The sequence below is a fragment of the Euprymna scolopes genome, chromosome 22 (assembly GCF_053919585.1).
Source record: "Euprymna scolopes isolate OS-2025 chromosome 22, ASM5391958v1, whole genome shotgun sequence".
NCBI lineage: Eukaryota > Metazoa > Mollusca > Cephalopoda > Sepiida > Sepiolidae > Euprymna > Euprymna scolopes.
The window spans coordinates 109,351,113-109,373,787 of NC_136503.1; the positions used below are offsets into that span (position 1 = coordinate 109,351,113).

The window sequence follows — 22,675 nt, forward strand, 5'->3', positions numbered from 1 at the left end:
TACGGGATAATGGTTTGTGCTAAAAGTTTATAAGAATACAGGATATTGGTTTGTGCCGGAAGTTTATAAAGATACAGGATATTAGTTTTTGCTAAAAGTTTTTTAAAGTAAAGGATTGTGCCAGAAGTTTATAAAGATACAAAATAATAGTTTGCGCCGGAAGTTTAAAAAGATACAGGATATTGGTTTGCGCCGGAAGTTTTCAGTTGCCTGATATTTAGACGCCCACTCATTGTTTTCAACAAAGCCGTATATAAAGTTTTTGTAAACATCTATAATACCGAGATTGTATTTTGTATGAATATGCACAAACAAAAAAAAAAAAACATAAGTATAAAGTAGGTAAAGGGAAAGTTCTTTCTAATATTTGTGGTTAGAAAATGGCAAAATCCTGCCCTTTTCATCGACAGGAAGACCATGACATTTTTTAAATGACACTGAGTAGGTCACAATGGCTAAGTGGTTAAAAACACTGACTGAAAACCTCGGTGTGCAAACCAGTTCATTCGACTGAAACACTTTCATCAAACCCACATTTGACCTTGTGTCAATGAAGTAAATAAATGACGACGTTTAGACTACAACTTTAAGAATATATATATATATATATATATATATATATATATATATATATATATATATATATATATATATATATTAGCAGGCCAATTGGCGTTGCCCAGTCGTAAAATATGCATAAATATTGTTTAAATTCATGCATGTTTTTTTCTTATTTATTATACTAGCAGGACCCGTTAACTGGCGTTGCCCAGTGGAATCCTGCCCCCCCCTCCCCACAAAAAAGTAAACTACGATCATTGTGAGTGCCCACTGCCGTCCTTGAACAATTGCAGACACTGGCAACCTTGGCCGAAATGAAACAATCTGGCTTTCATTCGCGATTAGTGCTGGTTTGAGGTGATAGCATGCAGGTATTGTTTGAATTTTAAAAAAAGCAATTAAAGGAATGCATAACTCAATATGAATTCATGGATATATACTAGCAGACTGCCCAGCATTGCCCAGTCGTAAAATAAACTTAAATATGATATTTTAATTCATGCAGATTTTCTAATTATTATTATAGAGCCAATTACCTCTTGATTATTATATTGTACCTAATATATCGAAGTGATTTCAAAAGTTAAAAAGAAATGACTTGGTGCTATCAGTTAGAATGGAAACCAAAACATTTAGCTTTCCAACAGAATTCGCTAAGATCTGAGCAAAGTGCACATGCATATCAGAGCTTTACAAATTAACCAACTTAAACATATAAATGTGTATTTGCGCATGTATAAATGGTACACATTGGTTCGCCTTATGCCTGGTAGGTTCCAATTTTTTAAAAAATTGACTCCTTAGCAGCTTCTTTTCTAGCTAAAAACCAAATCCAATTTGTTCCACATGTCCGAATAGCCCATGTATCAAGTTTCAAGTGTGTAGACTAAAAATTAACAAAGTAGTTTGTTAAGAGACTCTTCTGCCGACACGCACACACATAGAAAATGTTACTTGACGTTTTCTGCTCGTTTGAACACTCTAGATTGTCTGATATCTGCACTTGAATTTATAAGATCTTAATTCTCTTCCGTCCCATGACAATTGTTTTGTGGCCTGAAGGTAAAGGCTTAGCAAATAGAATCAGTGGTGGCTTCATTGCTGGATTAGAATCTCCTGACCGGCAGGAATTGTCACCTCCTACACTGATAATTGCATAAGCATGAAACAATAAGGAATAAAGCATATACAGCATAATCATGTTGACACACCGGTCCTGCTAGATCACCAAAGTTAAGCAACGTTGAACCTGGTCAGTACTAATTGGGTGACCATTTGGGACTTCCAGGTGATGTATGTGCTCTCTGCTTATCTCGGCATTGTTTCCAGTCGTCCTGAACTTCTCCTTGCAATTGAATTCAAATAGTGCTGATTCAGGAGAGGGGTGGTTGGGGATCACGCAATCCTTCCCTCAGAATTACATGCGCAATCAGTCTTTCGAGACTGAACAGAGAGAGAGAGAGAGATAGAGAGAGAGAGAGAGAGAGAGAATGAGAGAGGGGGGGGGAGAGAGATAGAGAGAAATGTATGTAAATTCTTTAGTGTGTATTTTATGTGACAAAAATGGGTAATCTCCAAAAATACCGTTAGGGCTTACAACATGGCCGCCAGAAGAGTTAACAAAAAACTGCGAATAAAATATATAAAACTCGTAATTTCTGTTTTTAAAGTGGGTTGTCAATTTTCTTTATGAAATATACTTCCAAAATAAACTATTACAGTTGTTTAAAACATAATAGAAGTATTATTTTTTATTTTTTAAAAACAATGTTTACAAAATGTCTACGAACGTGCGTAGACATTTTGTAAACATTGTTTTTAAAAAATAAAAAATAATACTTCTATTATGTTTTAAACGACTGTAATAGTTTATTTTGGAAGTATATTTCATAAAGAAAATTGACAACCCACTTTAAAAACAGAAATTACGAGTTTTATATATTTTAGTCGCAGTTTTTTGTTTACTCTTCTGGCGGCCATGTTGTAAGCCCTAACGGTATTTTTGGAGATTACCCAAAAATGTATAGGAGAAAAACCTTAGGGAAACCAACGTCGATTAATTCAGATTTAGTATTCGTAATAATGGTAAATGAAATGATACCACTGATAAAATAGGCGCAGAATGACAAAAGGTTATTTAAGCTAAAAAAAAAAAATATTATTAAAATTAGTTTTTCTTCAAATAAATGTCTTCAAGCATTAAAAGAAAACAAACAAATAAACAAAAAACGTAAAATTAATGAATCTTTCTTCCTGGCCGATCGCCCGGCCATTATTTTTATAATCTAATACGAAAACACTCGTTCAACAATTCGCTGGTATTTTTAGCTGAGTCGTGCACAAAAATAGACTCGGCCAAAGTCTTGTCTAAACGAGCGGAATGGAGAAATTCGGTTTATTTTCGCCTGATTCTTTCTTAGATAAATTGCCACCAACAGGGGACGGACGCGGGCGGAGGGATGGGGGGGTCTCGTCTGTTGATCTAAATGTCCGACTAGTCAATAAAACTCTGATGGTGTTACCAATTTGGCGTGTGTGTGTGTGTGTGTGTGTGTGTGTGCGCGCGTGTGCGCACGCGTGTGTAAAAGAAAATTCTTCGCTTCATTTATTTTTTACTTATTGCTGTCGCCCGGAAGGGTCACTAAGGAAAAACACAGAAAGGTAAAATATATTAGAACAAAAAAACTAAATATACAAAGAGCGAAAGTCGTAGCACATACCGCCAAGATGGTCATAATACGAAGTACACAGACCAGTATTTACTACTTTTTTTTTTTTTTTTTTTACACAGTGATCACCACTTATCAAGGCCCGGAAGCCACTCAGGGATAAGGGTTATTGTAAGTACATCACGTTAGTGAGGAGATTTTATGAAGTTTTTAATTAGGGGGGCGGTAGCAGTATCAGAATTTTTGTAGGAATTTTTGACACCCCTAACACGAAACTGCGAATACAATATAAAAATCTCGTAATTTCTCTGTTAAAAGTGGGTTATTTATTTTCTTTATGGATTATACTTCCAAAATAAACTATTACAGTTGTTTTAAAAGTAATAAAAATATTTTTATTTTTTTTTTAAAACAGTAATGAATTTTCCGAACTCAATATTTTTCAATTTTTAAACTCAATATTTTTAAATTTTTAAATTTTAAAAATCTATCAAAATTTTTCTATTGATTCTATTTTTACGATATTTTCAGGGTCAATGTGAAATTTTATGTTCTTTCCAATAAACCGAATATAATATTTTAGACAAACGTTTTTTTTAAATTCACGCCCCCCCATTTTCACGCCCCCCCCATTTTCACGCCCCCCCCATTTTGAAATGTCTATTAAAAAGTAAATAATTAATTTATGTTTAATAGGTTTATATATCACAAATTGAAGAGAAAAGGTCAATAAATAATATATTCAAATTTAAAACAAAAAAAAAAATCAGTTTTTTAGAAATTTACCTGTAAAGTCCGAAGTTTAAAACCTTATTTTATAAGAACACATTTTTTCTTTTTGTCTTTTTTTTTTTTTTTTTAATGAAACCTTGGTCCTTGCTCCTTTAATTGAAAAAAAAATTAGGGCTTGAATTACATTTTTCGAGGAGTTATAAGCTTAGAAAGATAGGGGGTCGAATAATTTACGCCTCTCATTTTGAAATGTCTATTAAAAAGTAAATAATTAATTTATGTTTAATAGGTTTATATATCACAAATTGAAGAGAAAAGGTCAATAAATAATATATTCAAATTTAAAACAAAAAAAAAAAATCAGTTTTTTAGAAATTTACCTGTAAAGTCCGAAGTTTAAAACCTTTTTAAAAAAAAAAAAACACATTGTTTTGTTTTGTTTTTTTTTAAATAAAACCTTGGTCCTTACTCCTTTAATTGAAAAAAAAAATTAGGGCTTGAATTACATTTTTCGAGGAGTTATAAGCTTGGAAAGATGGGGTGGAATTATTCACTATTTTCACGAAATTTCTGACACTGCTAGGGGGGCGGTTCATTAGGAATTTGTTAACATTAGACTTGAAGACATCCAAGTTGTAGTCCGGAGGGAAGCAGGCAGACGGAACAGAGTTCCACAGGCGTGCAGTTCTAAGAAAGAAACTCTTCCACCGTGAAAGGATGTAGAGTGGGGAAACTTGAGTCAGCGCCCCAAGAGGAGAAGCACTCTGGCTCTACAAAATAAGTTCGAATAGCCCCGTCGGTATTTCCCGGTGAGAACTTCTCCTCCCGAAAGCCAGGAGGCAAGGACTGGAAAAGTGACCCTCCTAGGGTTACAAAGAACATTTTGCATCAGTCTGGCAGCAAAGGGAAATTGAAATGGCTCAGTTTCTATCAGACTTATTGTCTGAGTTAGAGCCTCGACTAACATTAACTACAAAGTTAACAGACCGATATTTACCTCTCTCCTACCGTGAGTGGATGTGACACAAGGTCGGAAAATAAGTCAGTGCTTCAAAAGAAGGAGTACTTTGGTCCTGCAAAATTATGCTTAAGTAGCCCTGTCAGTATTTTCTGGTAAGGGCGCCTCGGGCAACAAGCGATAAACTTGCTCCTCCCGAAAGCCAGGACGCAAGGCCTGGGAGAGTGGAACTCCTAGGGTTTCACAGAACATTTTGCACTACTCTGAAACCAAAATGGCTAAGTTTCTGTCAGAGTGACTGCTGAGGTTGGAGCCTCGACTAACGTTAACTGTGAAGTTAACAGACAGATATTTACCTCTCTCTTACCATGAGCGGATGTGACACAAGGTCAGAAGGTGAGGGAAAGGAGTCAATGCTCCAAAAGGTGGAGCACTTCGACCCTGCAAAAATATGCCTGAGTAGCCCCGTCAGCATTCTCCAGTGAGAGTGCCTCAGGAAACGAGTAATAAACTTACTCCTCCCGAAAGCCAGGAGGCAAGGCTTGGGAGAGGGGACCTCCTAGGGCTTCACAGAACATTTTGCATCAGTCCGACAGCAAAACAGACATCCAGATGACTCAGTTTCTGTTAAACTGATTGTCGAGGTTAGAACCTCAACTAACGTTAACTATGAGTCATATCTCTCAGGTCCTGGATATGACCTAAAACTATATCCGATGGTGAGGCCCCCACCTTGCGGGCCTTGGAGAGTGTGAAGCCACCCTTTAATTGCTATTGCTCCCAGGTCCACTCTGACCCGGAGTGGTAGTACCTGTTAGGGTTTCAACTATGGGTTAAATAGAATCTGACTTTAAAAAAATATATATATACTCCATTAAAAATCGTTCCTCAAAATAACTAGATTCGGCATTAAATAACCTGAAAAAGGTTGATATGCCGTAAAACAAAAACAACCAACCAACCATATCTCTCAGTTTATTTCTACAGTTCGGAAGAGTGCATGGGTGAGTCCCCACATAACTTACGTTTCTTTAGTTAAAACTTATTATTCGTATCATTTGGAATCTTTCGCGTACTGTTCTCGCCTTGAGCGTTATTTTCACAACGTTTCGGTGGATGTAACCTCTGACTGAACATCTGGTTTATTATTATAATTTGGGACATATATTTTTTATTTTTATTTCGGGGGGGGGGACGAATCAACAAATCAAAAAGACCTTATTCGTAAATGTCAAAGTTTCGCGTAACTTTTAGTTAAAGACAAAACAAATGCATCATTATATTAACGCCCAAAGGCCACTCGAGGATAAGGGAAAAAATTTAGTAATCGTTAATGACGTAGATTGGGTAGTATTTGGATTATTTAAGGGAATGGTTCATCAAGAACTTGTTTACATTGGACTTGAAGGTTACTATATTGTAATCGGCCAGGAAGCAGGCCAATGGAACAATATTCCACAGGCGGGCAGTTCTAAGAAAGAAGCTTTGTTCATAGAGGCTCCATTTAGATTTAGGCCCAGATAGAGAGTGGAGGAAATTGCTTATAGTGGTTGTAACTAGTCGGTTGTTTTTGCAAAAGTTTGGCAAGTGGGGACCATAGATTGGAGCTCAGACGAGTGCTTGTCATGGAAATAATGATTTAGCAGAGACTGGCTCACAATGTCTCTTCAGTGGGAAAATAAGTAAGAGATAATGCCTGGGATGATAGTGTCATGATGCACGAACATATTATACTGACACTTTTCACAAAGGAGTAGATAATGCCTGGGAGATTGGTATGATGACAAGCGAACATATACTTCATGCATCACCTCGCAAAGGAGGAGGTAATGCTTTAGAGGATGGTCTCATGACAACAAAACAGATACTACACTAGCTTCCTGACTTGAACGCTCAGCTTGAAATGTAGTATAATAAACTAGCAGTACCCACTAACTGGCATTGCCCGGTGGAAGCATGCAACCCCTCTGTGAAAAAAAGTAAAGTATGGTTGTTGTTGTTGCTACTGCTGCTGCCCAAGACAGATAAAGAAAATACAGAGTGGAACGATAAAATTGTCATCTTAGAAAAGACAGCATGATTTCATTTCCTTTTGATTGAAAAGCTGTTTTGGTATTTTGGTTGCAGACCTACTAGTTAGCCAGTTGTGTACAAATCCCAAGAGCGATAAGAACTTTCTATCGTGTTTGAAAGTGACACAATGTTCAACGAGCTAGATTGGAGATGCGCCACTGTACAACTCATGCTCTCTACCGATCCAAGTTGTGACAACAGGACCATTGCCAGCACCCCCAAAATGCATTACTGGATTGCCACAAATAACAGGGACGTGCTCAGGGTGATGAAAACAAAGTTTCCAGCTACGGTTATGGTCTTTGGTGTGGTTTCAAGTGAGGATCACATCATACTAACTCACATCTTTGAAGTCGGCTAGAAAGTCAACACCAAAGTGTACCTAGATGTGCTGAAGAGTGTGATGACCCTCTGCAGCAATCAGGTGGCCGCTGGCAGACTCTGGCTCCAGCCCACAAGTCCAAAGAGGCTCAAGCTTGACTTCAGAAGGAGTGCTATGACTTTGGACCCTTCTCTCACTGGCCCTCCTCCTTCGACCTGAACCCGTTGGACTACTTTGTTTGGTTATACATCGAGAACATCACTAACATGACCTCCCACAACACCAAAGCCAGCCGTATCCCTGCCATCCATTGAGTATATGCCAAGTTCCTGCCAGCGCTTGTGGAAAAAGCATGCTCCCAGTTCTGGATCTGTATCGAGGTAGTGATTGAGGCTGAAGGCAGCTACATTGAATAGATGCCAGCTCTACTACATAATCAAGTTACCTGAATTGATTGTTCAATAATAGTTTTAAAATAAAGCTGTAGTGCTGTTTGCTTTATGGCGACAAATTTATCGTTCCACCCTGCAGAGATAGAGAGAAAAAAGTCAAACAGAAAGGGATGGATGCAGAGAGTGAATTAGAGAAAGAGAGATAGATATATATATATAGAGAGAGAGAAAGAGATAATGAGAGATAGAGAATGAAATCGATCTATTGTACATCAAAGAGCTCGACCGCTTGATCCGTTCTCAAATAATGAGATTGGAAAAATAATTTCTTTGCAAATTCACTAGAGAATCAAAGAAGCGTTTCACACCGTTTGATGCAAAAATCGGAAAACGCGAAAAGAATAGCAGAAATGCTTTCACCTTGAATCCAAATTGGAAATTTGTTTTAAAAAATATATCCATGTTTATTGGAAATTTCCTTCCTTTGAGGCGAGGTTTTTGCTTCTTTTTGAAATTGTTGTAGAGTAGCGTTGACTGTGAACTCAGCATGCCAGGTTCAAATTCTGTCGGGGTTACTGCAACAATTTTACAAATACGTTTGGTTACTTGCTTGTTTTTGAATTGAAAACCATGTTCAATTTTTGAAGAGTTTGCGGTGGTTTGCTAATTTGTATAAATCCTGAGATGAAAAATAGTTTCTGGTGGTTAGCTAATCTGTATAAGTCCTGAACTGTAAAATTTTGCAGGCGAAGAGCAAGATTCCTTTTCATGTGGAGTAACATATGTAGCCTTATATAAAGACTAGACCCTCTGGACCCACTATATTATTCATATGAATAAATTTAGAGGAAAACGTATTTGTTCTTATAATTGTTATGCGTGACTGCAGACCCCACAATATAATTAATATGAATAAATTAAAAGGAAAATGTATTTAATTTTATTTATTGCAGACTATTATCCTCATCTTTTTCTATCCTAGTTGTTGTTGTTTCACCACGTTTTTGGTCAAGTAAGCCTCTGGCTGGCTTCTGGGTAGGATTGACGTTGAATCTCTCAACGGTTCCAGGTGAGAATTGTCTGAAGATAGTGGTTTCAATTCTACCCAAATGTCGCCAAAAGACTTACTTGGCCAAAAACGTGGTGAGACGACAACTATGGAAGGCAGTAATTGCAGTGGATGCAGTCAGGCGATTCAGAGTTCCTATCCCGTTGCGGTTACCACCTGACGAAGGCCAGAGGAATAGTTGGCCGAAATATTGTGAAACATGGAGCTTTCACACAAATGATCAAAGATCTGATTGAAAAACCTGTGGTATTCCCTGGAAGCTGAGTGAAAACAAGTCTCCCAAGACGTCCAGTACTCTTCACCTCCTTCGATAACATTTGCAAATAAATTTGTGTTATCGCAACAGCTTCTCACCATTGATTTCTTGCTGGCAGCGGCCATTGATCTCACCTGGAATTTGAGTGGTACTAAGCCTCCCCAAGGTCCCATTTCTCTTCAAGCTTGACCAATGGAGGTCTGGTCAGTGCTCTCTCCTCAGTCTTTCCATCCTCGTTGAACCTTCTTGGCTATTTGGTATCACACTTTGGGGGGTGGGGGCGACAGTGATGAGGCAATGGGAAGGGATGGGATTTAGAACTTGTTGATATGCAGCTTCAATGTTCTTGGTTCCCTGTAACGCTTCTTCATGTTTTGCCTCTGCAGCAGTTTGTCTGGCTCACATGTGATTCATGTGTATTAATCTCTGCATTCAAGGGTTTTCCTTAATATTTTAGCTGTTTTCATTATCGTTAGGCGTTGTAATGCTCCTACTAATTATTATAGGTATTATTTTGATTTTCTTCATCATGAAAATCCCTTTTAACTCTCTGGCTAGCTCTGTGTATTTACTCCATTTCTCCTTTTCTTTGATATTCACCCTGTGGTCGGCTGGGACAGCAAAATCTACGATTGGACAGGATTTTTCTTTCTTGTTAATTATTACGATTATGTTTTTTTATTTCTTTTTATTTATTTATTATTTTTTTTTTTTTTTACCACTGCCATTTTTACCTAAAGTCATCTAAGTAAATTGTTGTTACACTGTCCGACGTGTTTCTCAATAGTAAGCTTTGATTGATAAGTCTGATGTCGCTTGAATGCAGTGAATATTTTTTTTTTCTTTCATGTTCGTCGAATTGTTTCGATCTTTTCGACGCAATTATTGCATTCTTATGCCGACTTCTTTGTGCTGACACCGTTTAATTTTATTCCATTGCACTTTTTGCAACGGCATTAAACAAGTAAAACTACGAGAGGGGTTCCAAAAGTAACGCCTCCTATATTTCTTGTTCATCTCTCTGCTGCAGATATTGACGGTGTGAGACTCTAAGAAACAACCCGTCATGGGCGTGCGTCAGAAGCAGAGATACGTCATTGAATTCCTATATGCAGAAAAATTGTACCGATCAACATTCACCAGCGCCTGCTGAGCGTTTACGAAGGCGATGAGGTTGATGTCAGCACAGTTAGCAGATGAGTTTGTTGATTTCAGAGTGGTGACAAAAATGTGAGTGACAAATTACAGCCTTTAAAGCCTGAGACGTCAAAAGGGGCTGGCAAAAGTGCGTTGAGAATGGTGGTGATGTCGAAAAAGAAATCCTGGAAGACGAAAGGTTGTTCGTTTTAATGGGACTACTTCCGTCTTCATAGCTCTTCAACTTTTTAGTTTTCTTGTGTTAAAAAAAAGGAGGCCTTACTTTTGAAACGACCTTTATGTTTATCATTTAGTTATGACTTTGAATATCGACTGACTTAATTTTATATATTAGATATATATTTAAAAATTTTTTTTTTTCCTTTCTCTTTGTAGGATGAATATTCACATCAGTGTTGCCTTGGAAACTGTTTGCAGTTATCAGCTTTCATTTTTAAAATCCGTAAGCCAGCAGCCGGAGCTTTACAACCCAGATTTCCTGAAGAAGGTTTTGTATCGGTACGAAGCATTCTGGCTACCACTGGCAGCAGAGCATCACCCGCAAATTTTGGTGGCACCTTTAGATATCGAATGGCTTTGGCACTGCCACATGCTGTCACCGATAGCCTATGCTGAAGACTGCAAGACGGTTGTCGGCAAGCTGATCAATCACTGCCTTTTTTCGGAAAAACAGCGACAAAAAAATCTGCAGAAAAGTAAAAGCGCCTGGCAGAAAATGTACCCCAATCAACCATTTGAGATCTCAGCCAGTGCCAATGATGACGTTAAATCTGATTTTGAGTCTAAGATATCCTATGATCTGATTTCTGCTGCTTTGCGACAGAAAGTTTTCTTCTACCAAGTGTCCCTTCCTCATTTTAACGACTCCAAGTTTCTCAAGGAGTCTTTGTTTCGCTATAAAAAATATTTGCTGCTAAAGAAAAAAAACCCTGGTGCCTTCCTTGTTCCTTGCTATGATATTGATATTGTTTGGCATAGCCACCAACTTCACCCAGTCAATTATGCTGACGATACAACAAAGCTATTTCAGCGCGTGTTTAACCACGACGATACCGTCAATGACCGAAGTCCAAACTCTAAGCTAAGCCTCTCCGATGTTGACACGCGCCACCTGTGGAGGCGAAACTATTACGACAGTTTTGCAATACCAGGAGCCATGTATCGAGGTGACCCACCAGATGGAAAACTGTACAAGATAACAAAAGATAATTTATTTCAAGTTCGTGATAAAGTCTCACTTTTGATCATAACGAATGTTCAGGTTGAAAATATTCCTGCAGACAAAACCAAATTCCATGTGGTGTTGAAACTGATACAGAATTCGCAACCCGTGTCGACCAAAAAGTTAAAAGGTCCTTCACAAGAATGGAAAGGAAACCATCTGTTAAAATCTGAGATGTCAACCACTTCAAAATGTATCGTAGAGGCTGTACTTTATAACAGAGTCGGCGTAGCATGTTGTGGCGACAAGGTCAATCTTGGGAAATTCAGTTTAGATTTGACGCCCGATATTCATTTTGCTACCGAAGCTCAGCATTTCTGTAAAAAAATGATCATCAATGAGATTACGCAAACCGCATTACAAGTCACAGGCCATTTCAGCCTGCCTGCTCTGTCGGGTTGTAAATTTAAGGTAAAGGCTCAACTTTATACAAAGTGCACCATGCCATTAAATATTGAAGAAATGTGGGGGCCGGTGCCATTACCCAAGCAAGCATCCGAAACCGAAAACTGCGATGTTGCTGAACACTTGTAAGAATTTGTTTTTGCATTTTTAATTGTTTTTGCTTGATTGTTGTTTAATGGTAAATGTTATTTGAATGTTATATGAATGTTATTTGGTGAGAAATTTTAATCAAATATTGTTTCATGATAAATTTTAATGGCAATTTCTTTTTAAACATAATTGATGCCAAATTTTAAAACAATAGTATTTAACAGCAAATTTTACTTATACAGGTTTTTAGAGGCAGCTAACTTTAAATTGGCGACTCTATTTTCTCCATTTATAGATTTGGCAACTATCGGTTATAAATGCATAAAAAATCATCTTGGGAATAAACCACATATTTGTATGATAAAAATATTTATTTTAATGTAAAGATTACTACCTCTAAGAAGAAATCTTATATAGGTGAATTTTGATTGAGATTGTCGGACTGACTTCCTCATCTTGGTTGTTATTGGCACAACGTTTTGACCGTTTTGCCCTCCAGCCTTCATCAGGTGTTTTGTATCGAACTTGGGAACCGTTTGTTAGGAGTCTCGAACCCAACCCTTTATTATTATTACGGGGGTACCGTGTTCGGACTCCAGCTAGGCTCTGGAACATAGTTGCTGATTCTCTGTTTTGAATGTTACTTTTTCACTGCCTTCGTTCAGGATTGACTAGTGACATATGGCCGAGTGGTCCTATACGTTGTATCAAAGTTTACAGTTAGCCAAAGGTGCTGAGTTCAATCCTGAACGAAGGCAGTAAAAAGTAATATTCAAAAAACAGAGAATCAACAACTATGTCCCAGAGCCTAGCTAGAGTCCGAACACGGTACCCCCGTCATAATAATAAAGGGTTGGGTTCGAGACTCCTAACAAACGGTTCCCAAGTTCGATACAAAACACCTGATGAAGGCCGGAGGGCAAAACGGCCGAAACGTTGTGACGATAACAACCAAGATGAGGAAGTCAGTCCGACAATCTCAATCAATGAAAACACCTCATCTCAAAAATACAGACAATTACTACATCTATATATCTATAAAAGTGAAAGTGTGTGTATGTCTGTCTGTGTGCATATTCCTACACAATAACTGTGTCAATTTTCAGTCTACAGACTCGAAGTTTGATATACAGGGTATTGAGATTTGGAGAAATCTTTCTAATCCGTTTTCGGCTAGAAATTTTGCTGTAAAGGGGGTCAAAGTTCAATGATTTGACCTTTGAGAACTCTACCAAACTCCCCCGCCAATTTTGGGTATAAACACTTGAAATTTTAGATATACATTTCTTGGCCATGGATCTAACTTAATAACTTGATTTGAGCCCCAAACAATAAATGTTAACGGGTCATAATAAGGGTCAATTTTTTAAAAAATTGACTGCTTTTCTTTGTTCAACATGCACCTTCAAACCACCGAGCAAACGCCGGGTTCCCAGGCTAGTAAATGAATAAAAATAGATTGCTAAGTGAATTTTGCTTAAATATTGATTAATATAAAGATTTACTTGAAAGCAATTTAATAGCAAATTTTGCTTCAATATTATTAAATGGCAAATTTTGCTTGAATATTTTTTTATGGGAAATTGTTCTAAAATCTTGTTTAATGGTAATTTAAATGTAATATAATGAGAAGTTTTAAATATAATTTCATGTGAAATTTTACTTAAACATTGCCTAATAGAAATTTTTAATTAAATGTTATTTAATAGGAAATTTTAAATGTAATTTTGTGTTACACTATAAATGTAATTTATGAAAAATTTTATTTAAATATAGGTCCATGTGAAATTTTACTTGAATGAGGTTTAATGAGAAATTTGTAACGTTATTTAATGACAAATTTCACTTAAATGTTGTGTAATGGAAAATTTTAAATATTATTTCATGGGAAATTGAAAATATAATTTAATTATACTCAAATGCTGTTAATTGAAAAGTTTAAAATGTTATTCAATGAAAAATTTTACTTAAATAGTGTTTGAGTGAAAATTTTACCAAAATGTTATTTAATGGGAAATTTAACTGGAATTTAATAGAAAATTTAAAATGTAAATTAATGAGAAATTTTAAATGTTATTTAATAGGAAATTTTACTTAAATGTCTTTAATGTGAATATTTTAGGGTTTATTTAATTAGAAATTAGAAATGTTGTTTAATGGAAAACTTTTAATTTTGTTTATTGGAAAATTTTAGCTATTATTTAATGGAAAATTTTAAATATTGTTTGATGGGAAATTTAAAATGTAATTTAATGGGAAATTTTAAATGTTATTAGATGAAAAATTTTAAATATTGTTTATTTGGAAATTTTAAATGTCATATAATGGGAAATTTTGCTTAAATGTTATTTAATACAACATTTTAAATGTTATTTAATGAGGAAGTTCAAATGTTATTTAATTGAAATTTTGCTTAAGAGTAGTTTAATGGGACATTTTAAATGGAAATTTGAAATGTAATTTAATAGGACATTTTATTTAAAAAATTTAATGGGAAATTTTATTTAAATGTTGTTTAATGATAAATTTAAAATGTTATTTAATGGAAAATTTTACTTAAATGATTTTTAATAGGAAATTTTAAATGTTATTTAATGGGAATTTTGAATTTTTTAATGTTGTTTGAAAGGTAATTTCTAATGTAATTTAATGGGATATTTTAGTTAAACGTTGGTCAATGGTCAATTTTAAATGTCATTTTATGGAAAATTTTACTTAAATGTAATTTAATGGAGAAGTTTTGAATCTTATTTGATGAGACTATTATAAATGGAATTTTATGAGAATTGAACATTTTAAATATAATTTCATGAGAATTTTACATAAAGGTGTTTAATGTGAAATTTTAAATGTGTTTTAATGGGAAATTCTTAATGTTGTTTAATGTGAATTTTAAATTTTGTTTAATGCGTAATTTTAAATTTATGTAATCAAAAATTTTTAATGTTGTTTGATGAAATTTTTTTAATGTTTTCTGATATGAAATTTTAAATGTTTAATGAGAAATTCTAAATGTTTTTAATGGGAAACTTTACTTAAATTTTGTTTAATGGAACATTTTAAATGTATTTAATGGAGAATTTTAATTAAATTTTGTTCAATTGGACATATTAGATGTAATTTAATGGGATCCATTTTACTTAAATATTGTATAATGGGACATTTAAAATATTATTTCATGGGAAATTTATCTTTAATGTTGTTTAATGGGAAATTCTAAATATGATTTAATGGGAAATCTTAAATATTGCTTAATAGTAAATTTTACTTAAATGATGTTTAATGGGAAATCTTATTTCAATGTTGCCTAATGAGATATTCTGTTTGAATTATATTTGATGGCAAGTTGTATTTAGATATGGTTTAATTTTATTTAGTATTGTTTACTATTATTCATTGCAAAGTTTAATTCTTTCAAAACTGAGGGAATCCACTGAGGGAGAGTAAGTAAACGGAAGTGACATCAGATATGAATCTGATATCACTTTCGTTTACTTGTATCACTTTCCCTCTGATACTTATATTCTATACCCCCAGCTATAACCGACCTTTTTATTAACCTCTTGTAAATATTTCCGGTCTCGTTCTAATCGCTAATATATGCATTAGCTGAGACAAGTACCAGCTAACTTACTCACCTCAATATTTAACACAAGTTTATGTAGTACAGAGCGTGTCTCAAGTATACTAGGCTGAAACAAGACATCATATGAGATATCATAAGATATAGATGTGAACTTATGATGTATGTTTTGTTTTTTTTCTTTCAGATTATTCAATTCTATGAACATGAAAGAGTTCACCTGTCGTGTTATCCATTGCATGCAATTGTATATTTCTGTCATTCAAGTTTATTTCCATGATAAGATGTCAGTTGTGGCACATCTGATTGGTACTGACCAATTACCATCTCCGAAGCAAGTATGTACTATTACCTTTTAAAGATTATTATTATCATTATTATTATTGGCTCACTTTATGTGTTCCCTGGAAGCTGAGTGACAAACTTATTAAAAATTTACATATATATAGTCTTATTTGTAGTATTCCGAATTTTACTGGATTTACATAATTCAGTAATCGTTCATATACCAATAAACTTTAAGCCAAAAAAAGATGACTTAAACTATAAGCTACAAAATTATCATATTTCATAATTGGGCATTGATATATTGTTTTAACAAAAACCAAGACATGAAAGAATGGGTTGATAGCAACAAATAGTGTATTTCATCATTAGTTACAATTATTTCAAAACTATTCGGACAAATTCAAACATTATGTCGTTTTAAAATTTTCACAAGAACAGCCTTTCTTCAGACTTATTGAATAAAAAACACTTTTACAATAAAACATTATTGAATAAAAAACACTTTGGTTTCTATAATGTTCTATTGTTAAAGTGTTTTTTTATTCAATAAGTCTGAAGAAAGGCTGTTCTTGTGAAAATTTTCAAGCGACATAATGTTTGAATTTGTCCAAATAGTCTTGAAACAATTGTAACTAATGATGAAATACACTATTTGTTGCTATCAACCCATTCTTTGATATCTTGGTTTTTGTTAAAACAATAACTCTAGAAGTGTAAGCCATTTTGAGTTTCAGATGGTTCGCTGTTACACACAAGTCCTGGGAGGTGACTTGTTTGTAGTAGACAGTTCCACAGAACAAAATATTCTTACCGTGTCGAAACCCGGGAAAAGAACATGTGAAATTGCTCCAGAAAAGGTTTAATATTTATGAAGCAATTCTGGTTTCTGATTGGTTGGTAGCAGAACGTGAATTAATTTGATTCGTCAGTTCTTAGCAGCATCGTTTATAAATAGAATCGTCCGACTGTGTGGGATCATACCCCATTAATCCCAAAATATTGCAACAATAAATATATTTATTTATTGTTTTAACAAAAACCAAGATATCAAAGAATGGGTTGATAGCAACAAATAGTGTATTTCATCGTTAGTTAAAATTGTTTCAAAACAAGACTATTCGGACAAATCCAAACATTATGTCGTTTGAAAATTTTCACAAGAACAGCCTTTCGTCAGACTTATTATATATATATATATATATATATATATATATAGTCATCCATATACAGTACTGTTTCGCTGTTTCACAGCTCATCAGTGCAGCTAGATAGGCAACTGCCTCAAGCCAGGATTGAAACCCGACCGCCCAAATGACAGTCAATGCTTCTCACCATTACACTATACGACTGCTGCTGTGTGGGTGATGAATAAACGATGTTTTGACATAGTCCAAATGCCTCCGCTCGATTTGTTTACACAAAGTGCGTCGCTTAATATGCTAACGGCAGTTTGTATACTACTTCCCAATATGCTCAACCCAAGATAGGGAGCATTATAGATAATAGCATTATAAATAAAAAATATATATTATTTATTTTCTTATATTTAATACAGTAATCTATGTACATGCATGGTTCAAGTTAACTATCTCTCGTCAGCGTAGCTTGACTGTTTCTAGGAATCAAACTCCGGATCTTGTGTATCACAGTCCGGCGCATTTAACCGTTATGCTATGAACTCCTAGATGATTTTACTGTTAATTTTTATCGTTTATAAATTTAGATTTCTTGTTGATTTTTTGAAACATGCATGTATATAGATTACTGTTTTAAAAATAATTTTTAAAAATAAATAAAAATATTATATATGTCCAAATAACTTATTGGTGACTTTCTAAGTAAATAATAAAAAAGGAGCTTTGAGGCGAAGCTGCTATTTAACCGTATTTATCGTTAAAAAAAATCAACTATGTATAATATATATATATATATATATATATATATATATATATATTGTAGATTATATATATATAGTTATCTCAAAGTTTATTTATGTCTACAGTTTGTAGATAGATTACATTTATGATTTAGTAGCTTATATTGTTAGACTAAAATTTCTAGTTTCTGTTGTTGGTAATGCTTCCCCAAGTTCTTTCTAAAATCAAGTGAAAGTTGTGCTATGTAACCGACAGGATTCGAACTTGGCACACTAATGTTACCAGAAGTGGAAGATGAAAATAATAAGAGAACGAAGGAGGGAATATGTGTGTGTGTGTGTGTGTGTGTGTGTGTGTGTGTGTGTGTGTGTTGTTGAATTTATTGACATTCATTTCCTCAATATCTTTCTATTAAGAATTAAAAAAAAAAGATATCGGGTGCTTATGTAAGAGACTACATGAAGGTTGTCAGTATCTCTAAATCGTCATCATCATGTCACAGATTTGAAGAACAAAATTTTATTTTTACAAAGATTATATATCTATAATATAAATCTCACCTGTCTGTTTAAATGTATGTATGTATGTCTTCCTAAAACTTTCGACAGAGGCGACGGATTTTCACTAGATCAGTATCGTTTTGAAGCACGACCCTTCGGATAACAAATATCGAAAAATTGGCTAAAAACATTAATTCCTTCACCCTCAATTGGGCAGTTTTCTACAGGGAGGGTCGTTTTTCTTGCATTGCTAATCATCGTATCGGTTGGAATGATTTTATATGATTTCATCATTCCAAACTTACAGTCGCATCATGGAGTAGCGGTAAGAGGTCAGTTTGTTTTTTTTCACTTTCTCTTCCGCCTTCGCGTCATGGGTTCGAGCCTGCCTGCCTACTACCACATATTTTTTTGTTTTTGCTCAACACACACCTCCAAACACCCGGACAACGTCAGGCACCCAGGCTGGTATTATAAAAAAAAAAAAAATGACTTAATTTTGGAATCTAAAGTAGGACCACCCCTAATTTGAATGTGGTATTATGGTGACTTAGAACTCTAGCTAGGAATATCTTTGACAACTCCAAGTTATAGTGACAAGGATAATCACACATTTTTGATTGGCCTTATGCCTAATTTTATTTTGTAAACTTTTTGTTTTTCTAATTAAAATATATAAATCCAAATATTTTATATTGTTGGCATTGGTTTCCCTGATATTTTTCTAGTCAGAATTCTTTGTAGAAAGACCTTGGGGATTATGGGAAAGAACCCTGTGAAGATTGCCAACATCCTAAATGAAAGTGATTTTTGTGGAACGAACTGGATTCGAACTGAGGACACTGTCATAAACCACTAGACCACTGTCTACCCAATGAAAATGTTCCTGTGGACCGAATTGGATGCGAACGTGGCACACCCATGTTTTTAATCCATGTTGTGAATCATTTAGCCACCATCTCCTTCCTTTTGTTGTTGTTGTTGTTGAGGAGGGGGAGGAGGAGGCGGAGTAGGAGGAGCAAGAGCAGCAGCAGCATCATGATTTTGTTGGCATTCATGTCCCCGATATCTTTCCATTAAGAATTCTTTCTAGAAGGATATCGGGTATTTACAGTAGGAACCACATGAAGGTTGCCAACATCCCTAAGTGAAAGTGTTTCTGTGGAACGAACTGGGTTCGAACTTGGCACACCTAGGTTGTCAGTCCATGTCGTTAACCACTTAGCCACCTTCACCTCCTGTCAGCTGCATGATGTATGTTAAAAAAAATTCTTCCTCTTTTTTTTTCTTTCTTTGTTGTGTATCGTTTGTATTTGTTTTTCTCGATTACCCCTGGTGACCTCTCCTCCACCCCCCCTCTCTCTCTCTCTCTCTCGTAAACAGATGTGTGATCTAGCTATGCTCAGTTCACTACCGACTCCCCTCTGTGATCTGTCTTGCATTATTACAGGTCGGTGCAAAAATAATGTTGACCTCTCCTCTCCCCCTCTCCTCCCCCCTCTCTCTTTCTTTTCTAACTATTCTCTCTTGCTTTCCATCTCAAAACAGGTCGGTGCAAAAATAATGTTTTTTTACGTTCAACTTCATGTAAAAAAAAATGACATTATTTTTGCACCAAACTAATAAATTTAAAGGATTAATTAATAATCTTTCTTTCTTCCACAAGGTTGCTTATCCAGACATTTGTGCCACTCTGAATCCCCAAACTGGGGAGAGAGCTATACTGATTAAAAATCATTATGGCGACTGGGGAATTATTACTGGTAAATGGGCAGGTGTTAAAAAAGGAGTTCCTGGGGTTCCAGGTAAGTAAAATTGGTATACGTTTTCTATATATGTTTCTTTTTTTTTTTTTTTTTCAAACTAGTGCTTTTTATTGCCAACTTCGTGGAAAGGTCCAGATTGTTCAAATTTAATATTCTGTTTACGTTATATTTTATAGAAAACTTTGTAGAAAGTTCTAGATTAGATAGTTTCTTGGCATGTGGAAAAGATATTAATAACTCTTCCAAACTGTTTAAAGAGACCGAGATGTACCTACTCTTGTGGTGTGTCTGTGTGTGTGTGTGTGTGTGTGTGTGTGTGTGTGTGTGTGTGTATTTCGTAGCACGTCAATTGAGGTTCAAAGCCTGACAATCAATCTGAAAGAAACTGGACCATTTCGGTGGCCTTTTAGCTGTCAGAATGTAAGAAATGTTCTGGGTAGTCCTAGGAGGTCCATCCTCCCAGGCTTTGCCTCTTGGTTTTCAGGTGAGGCAAATTTATCCCTTGTTTTCTGAGCTAATGTTGAAAGGGCTACTCAGATTTCTTTTTTGTAGGGCTTGAGTGCTCCTCATTTAGTGGTGCTGATCCATTCATCCCACTTTCCGAACTGCCGTAAGAGATAGGTAATTCATAGGATGCTATGTTGGCGTTAAGTGCTACGACTCTTGCTCTCTGCATATTCTTTTTCGTTCTTAATACAAATATCCTGTGTTAATATATCTCCGTGTCTGTCTTTCTTAGTGACCATCCCGTGTCACAAGTTGGCTGCAATGAACTCAAATTCAGAAATGGAGGACCAACACAATCCGTTTCATACAAAAAGGAAAAGGATAAACTTATATCAATAATTACTAGGACTAGGACAACAGCATATTCTTTTCCTTGTTTTGATATCTTATATGTTTTGATGTCTTATGTGTTTTGATATCTTATATGTTTTGATGTCTTATGTGTTTTGATATCTTATATGTTTTGATGTTTTATGTGTTTTGATGTCTTATATGTTTTGATGTCTTATATGTTTTGATGTCTTATATGTTTTGATGTCTTATATGTTTTGATGTCTTATATGTTTTGATGTCTTATATGTTTTGATGTCTTATATGTTTTGATGTCTTATATGTTTTGATGTCTTATATGTTTTGATGTCTTATATGTTTTGATATCTTATATGTTTTACTGTCTTATATGTTTTACTGTCTTATATGTTTTGATGTCTTATATGTTTTGATGTCTTATATGTTTTGATGTCTTATATGTTTTACTGTCTTATATGTTTTGATATCTTATATGTTTTACTGTCTTATATGTTTTGATATCTTATATGTTTTGATAACTTATATGTTTTGATATCTTATATGTTTTGATGTCTTATATGTTTTGATATCTTATATGTTTTGATATCTTATATGTTTTGATGTCTTATATGTTTTGATGTCTTATATGTTTTGATATCTTATATGTTTTGATGTCTTATATGTTTTGATGTCTTATATGTTTTGATATCTTATATGTTTTGATATCTTATATGTTTTGATATCTTATATGTTTTGATGTCTTATATGTTTTGATGTCTTATATGTTTTGATGTCTTATATGTTTTGATGTCTTATATGTTTTGATATCTTATATGTTTTGATGTCTTATATGTTTTGATGTCTTATATGTTTTGATGTCTTATATGTTTTGATATCTTATATGTTTTGATATCTTATATGTTTTGATGTCTTATATGTTTTGATATCTTATATGTTTTGATATCTTATGTTTTTTGATATCTTATATGTTTTGATATCTTATATGTTTTGATATCTTATATGTTTTAATGTCTTATATGTTTTGATATCTTATATGTTTTGATGTCTTATATGTTTTGATGTAGAGTGATGTGGTTCTTGGTTGATTAATTGTGTCTAACTGTGTCGGTCCTGGATATGACCTTAAACTATATCCGATAGTGAGGTCACAGCTTGTGGGCTTTGGGGTGTGTGGAGCCACCCTTTAACTCTCATTACTCCCAGGTCGACTCTGACCCGGAGTGGTAGTAACGGTCAGGGTCCCAACTATGGGTTAAATAGAAACCGACTTGGTAAAAAAAAACAAAAAACAATATATTCTATTAAAACTTTTTCTTCAAAATCACTGGATTCGGCAGTAAATAACCTGAAAAGGGTTGATATTCCATAAAACAAAACCAACCAACCAACCAACATCTGTGTTGGATATATACTCGAGAGTCGAAACAATGAAAAGAATATGCTGTTGTCATAGCCCTAGTCATTACACACTGAAACTACCTGATAACAGACCAGCATTCTCAACGAAAAAGATACTCTTTCAACTGCCACTACGAAAATATTTATAGAAGTCTTCAACTAATGGTGTAAAGACAAAAAATTACTTTGTCAGACACTCAATAAAAAAGTTCTTAAATTTTTACTTGAAAGATATTTCCCTTTAAAACTATGGAGAATAGGTTGGTTAGCAAAATTTTCTCTAATGGTAGTATTTTTCCTGTCAGAAAAAAAACTGTAAACTATGTGGTGGAACCGGTGTGCAGTGTGTATATCGGTTGTATAGCTGGATCTATTTCTATATATGAACCGGTTACGGGTATAGGGTTAGGGTTCGATAAGCTGGATAGTTGGGGGTCGTTGTTACTAGGACAGAGTAATAAACAAAACAATCAACATAAGTACACGTGTTATGAGTACATCCAAGGCATTGAAATAAAGCACGCTAGCACTGATCCCTAC

The 22,675-nt window shown here is 34.6% G+C and overlaps 1 protein-coding gene across 1 annotated transcript in view; it reads left to right on the forward strand.

The window, feature by feature from the left end:
• The window catches only part of LOC145243625 (uncharacterized), a 147,625-nt gene that overhangs the window by 114,791 nt on the left and 10,159 nt on the right, over positions 1–22,675 (forward strand). Inside the window, exons 2-4 of the mRNA XM_080106648.1 lie at positions 10,566–11,942; positions 15,678–15,828; positions 19,822–19,960. Of these exons, the coding sequence (XP_079962774.1) occupies positions 10,567–11,942; positions 15,678–15,828; positions 19,822–19,960 (1,666 nt within the window). The 5' untranslated portion in view covers position 10,566. The remainder of the gene's footprint in view (positions 1–10,565; positions 11,943–15,677; positions 15,829–19,821; positions 19,961–22,675) is intronic.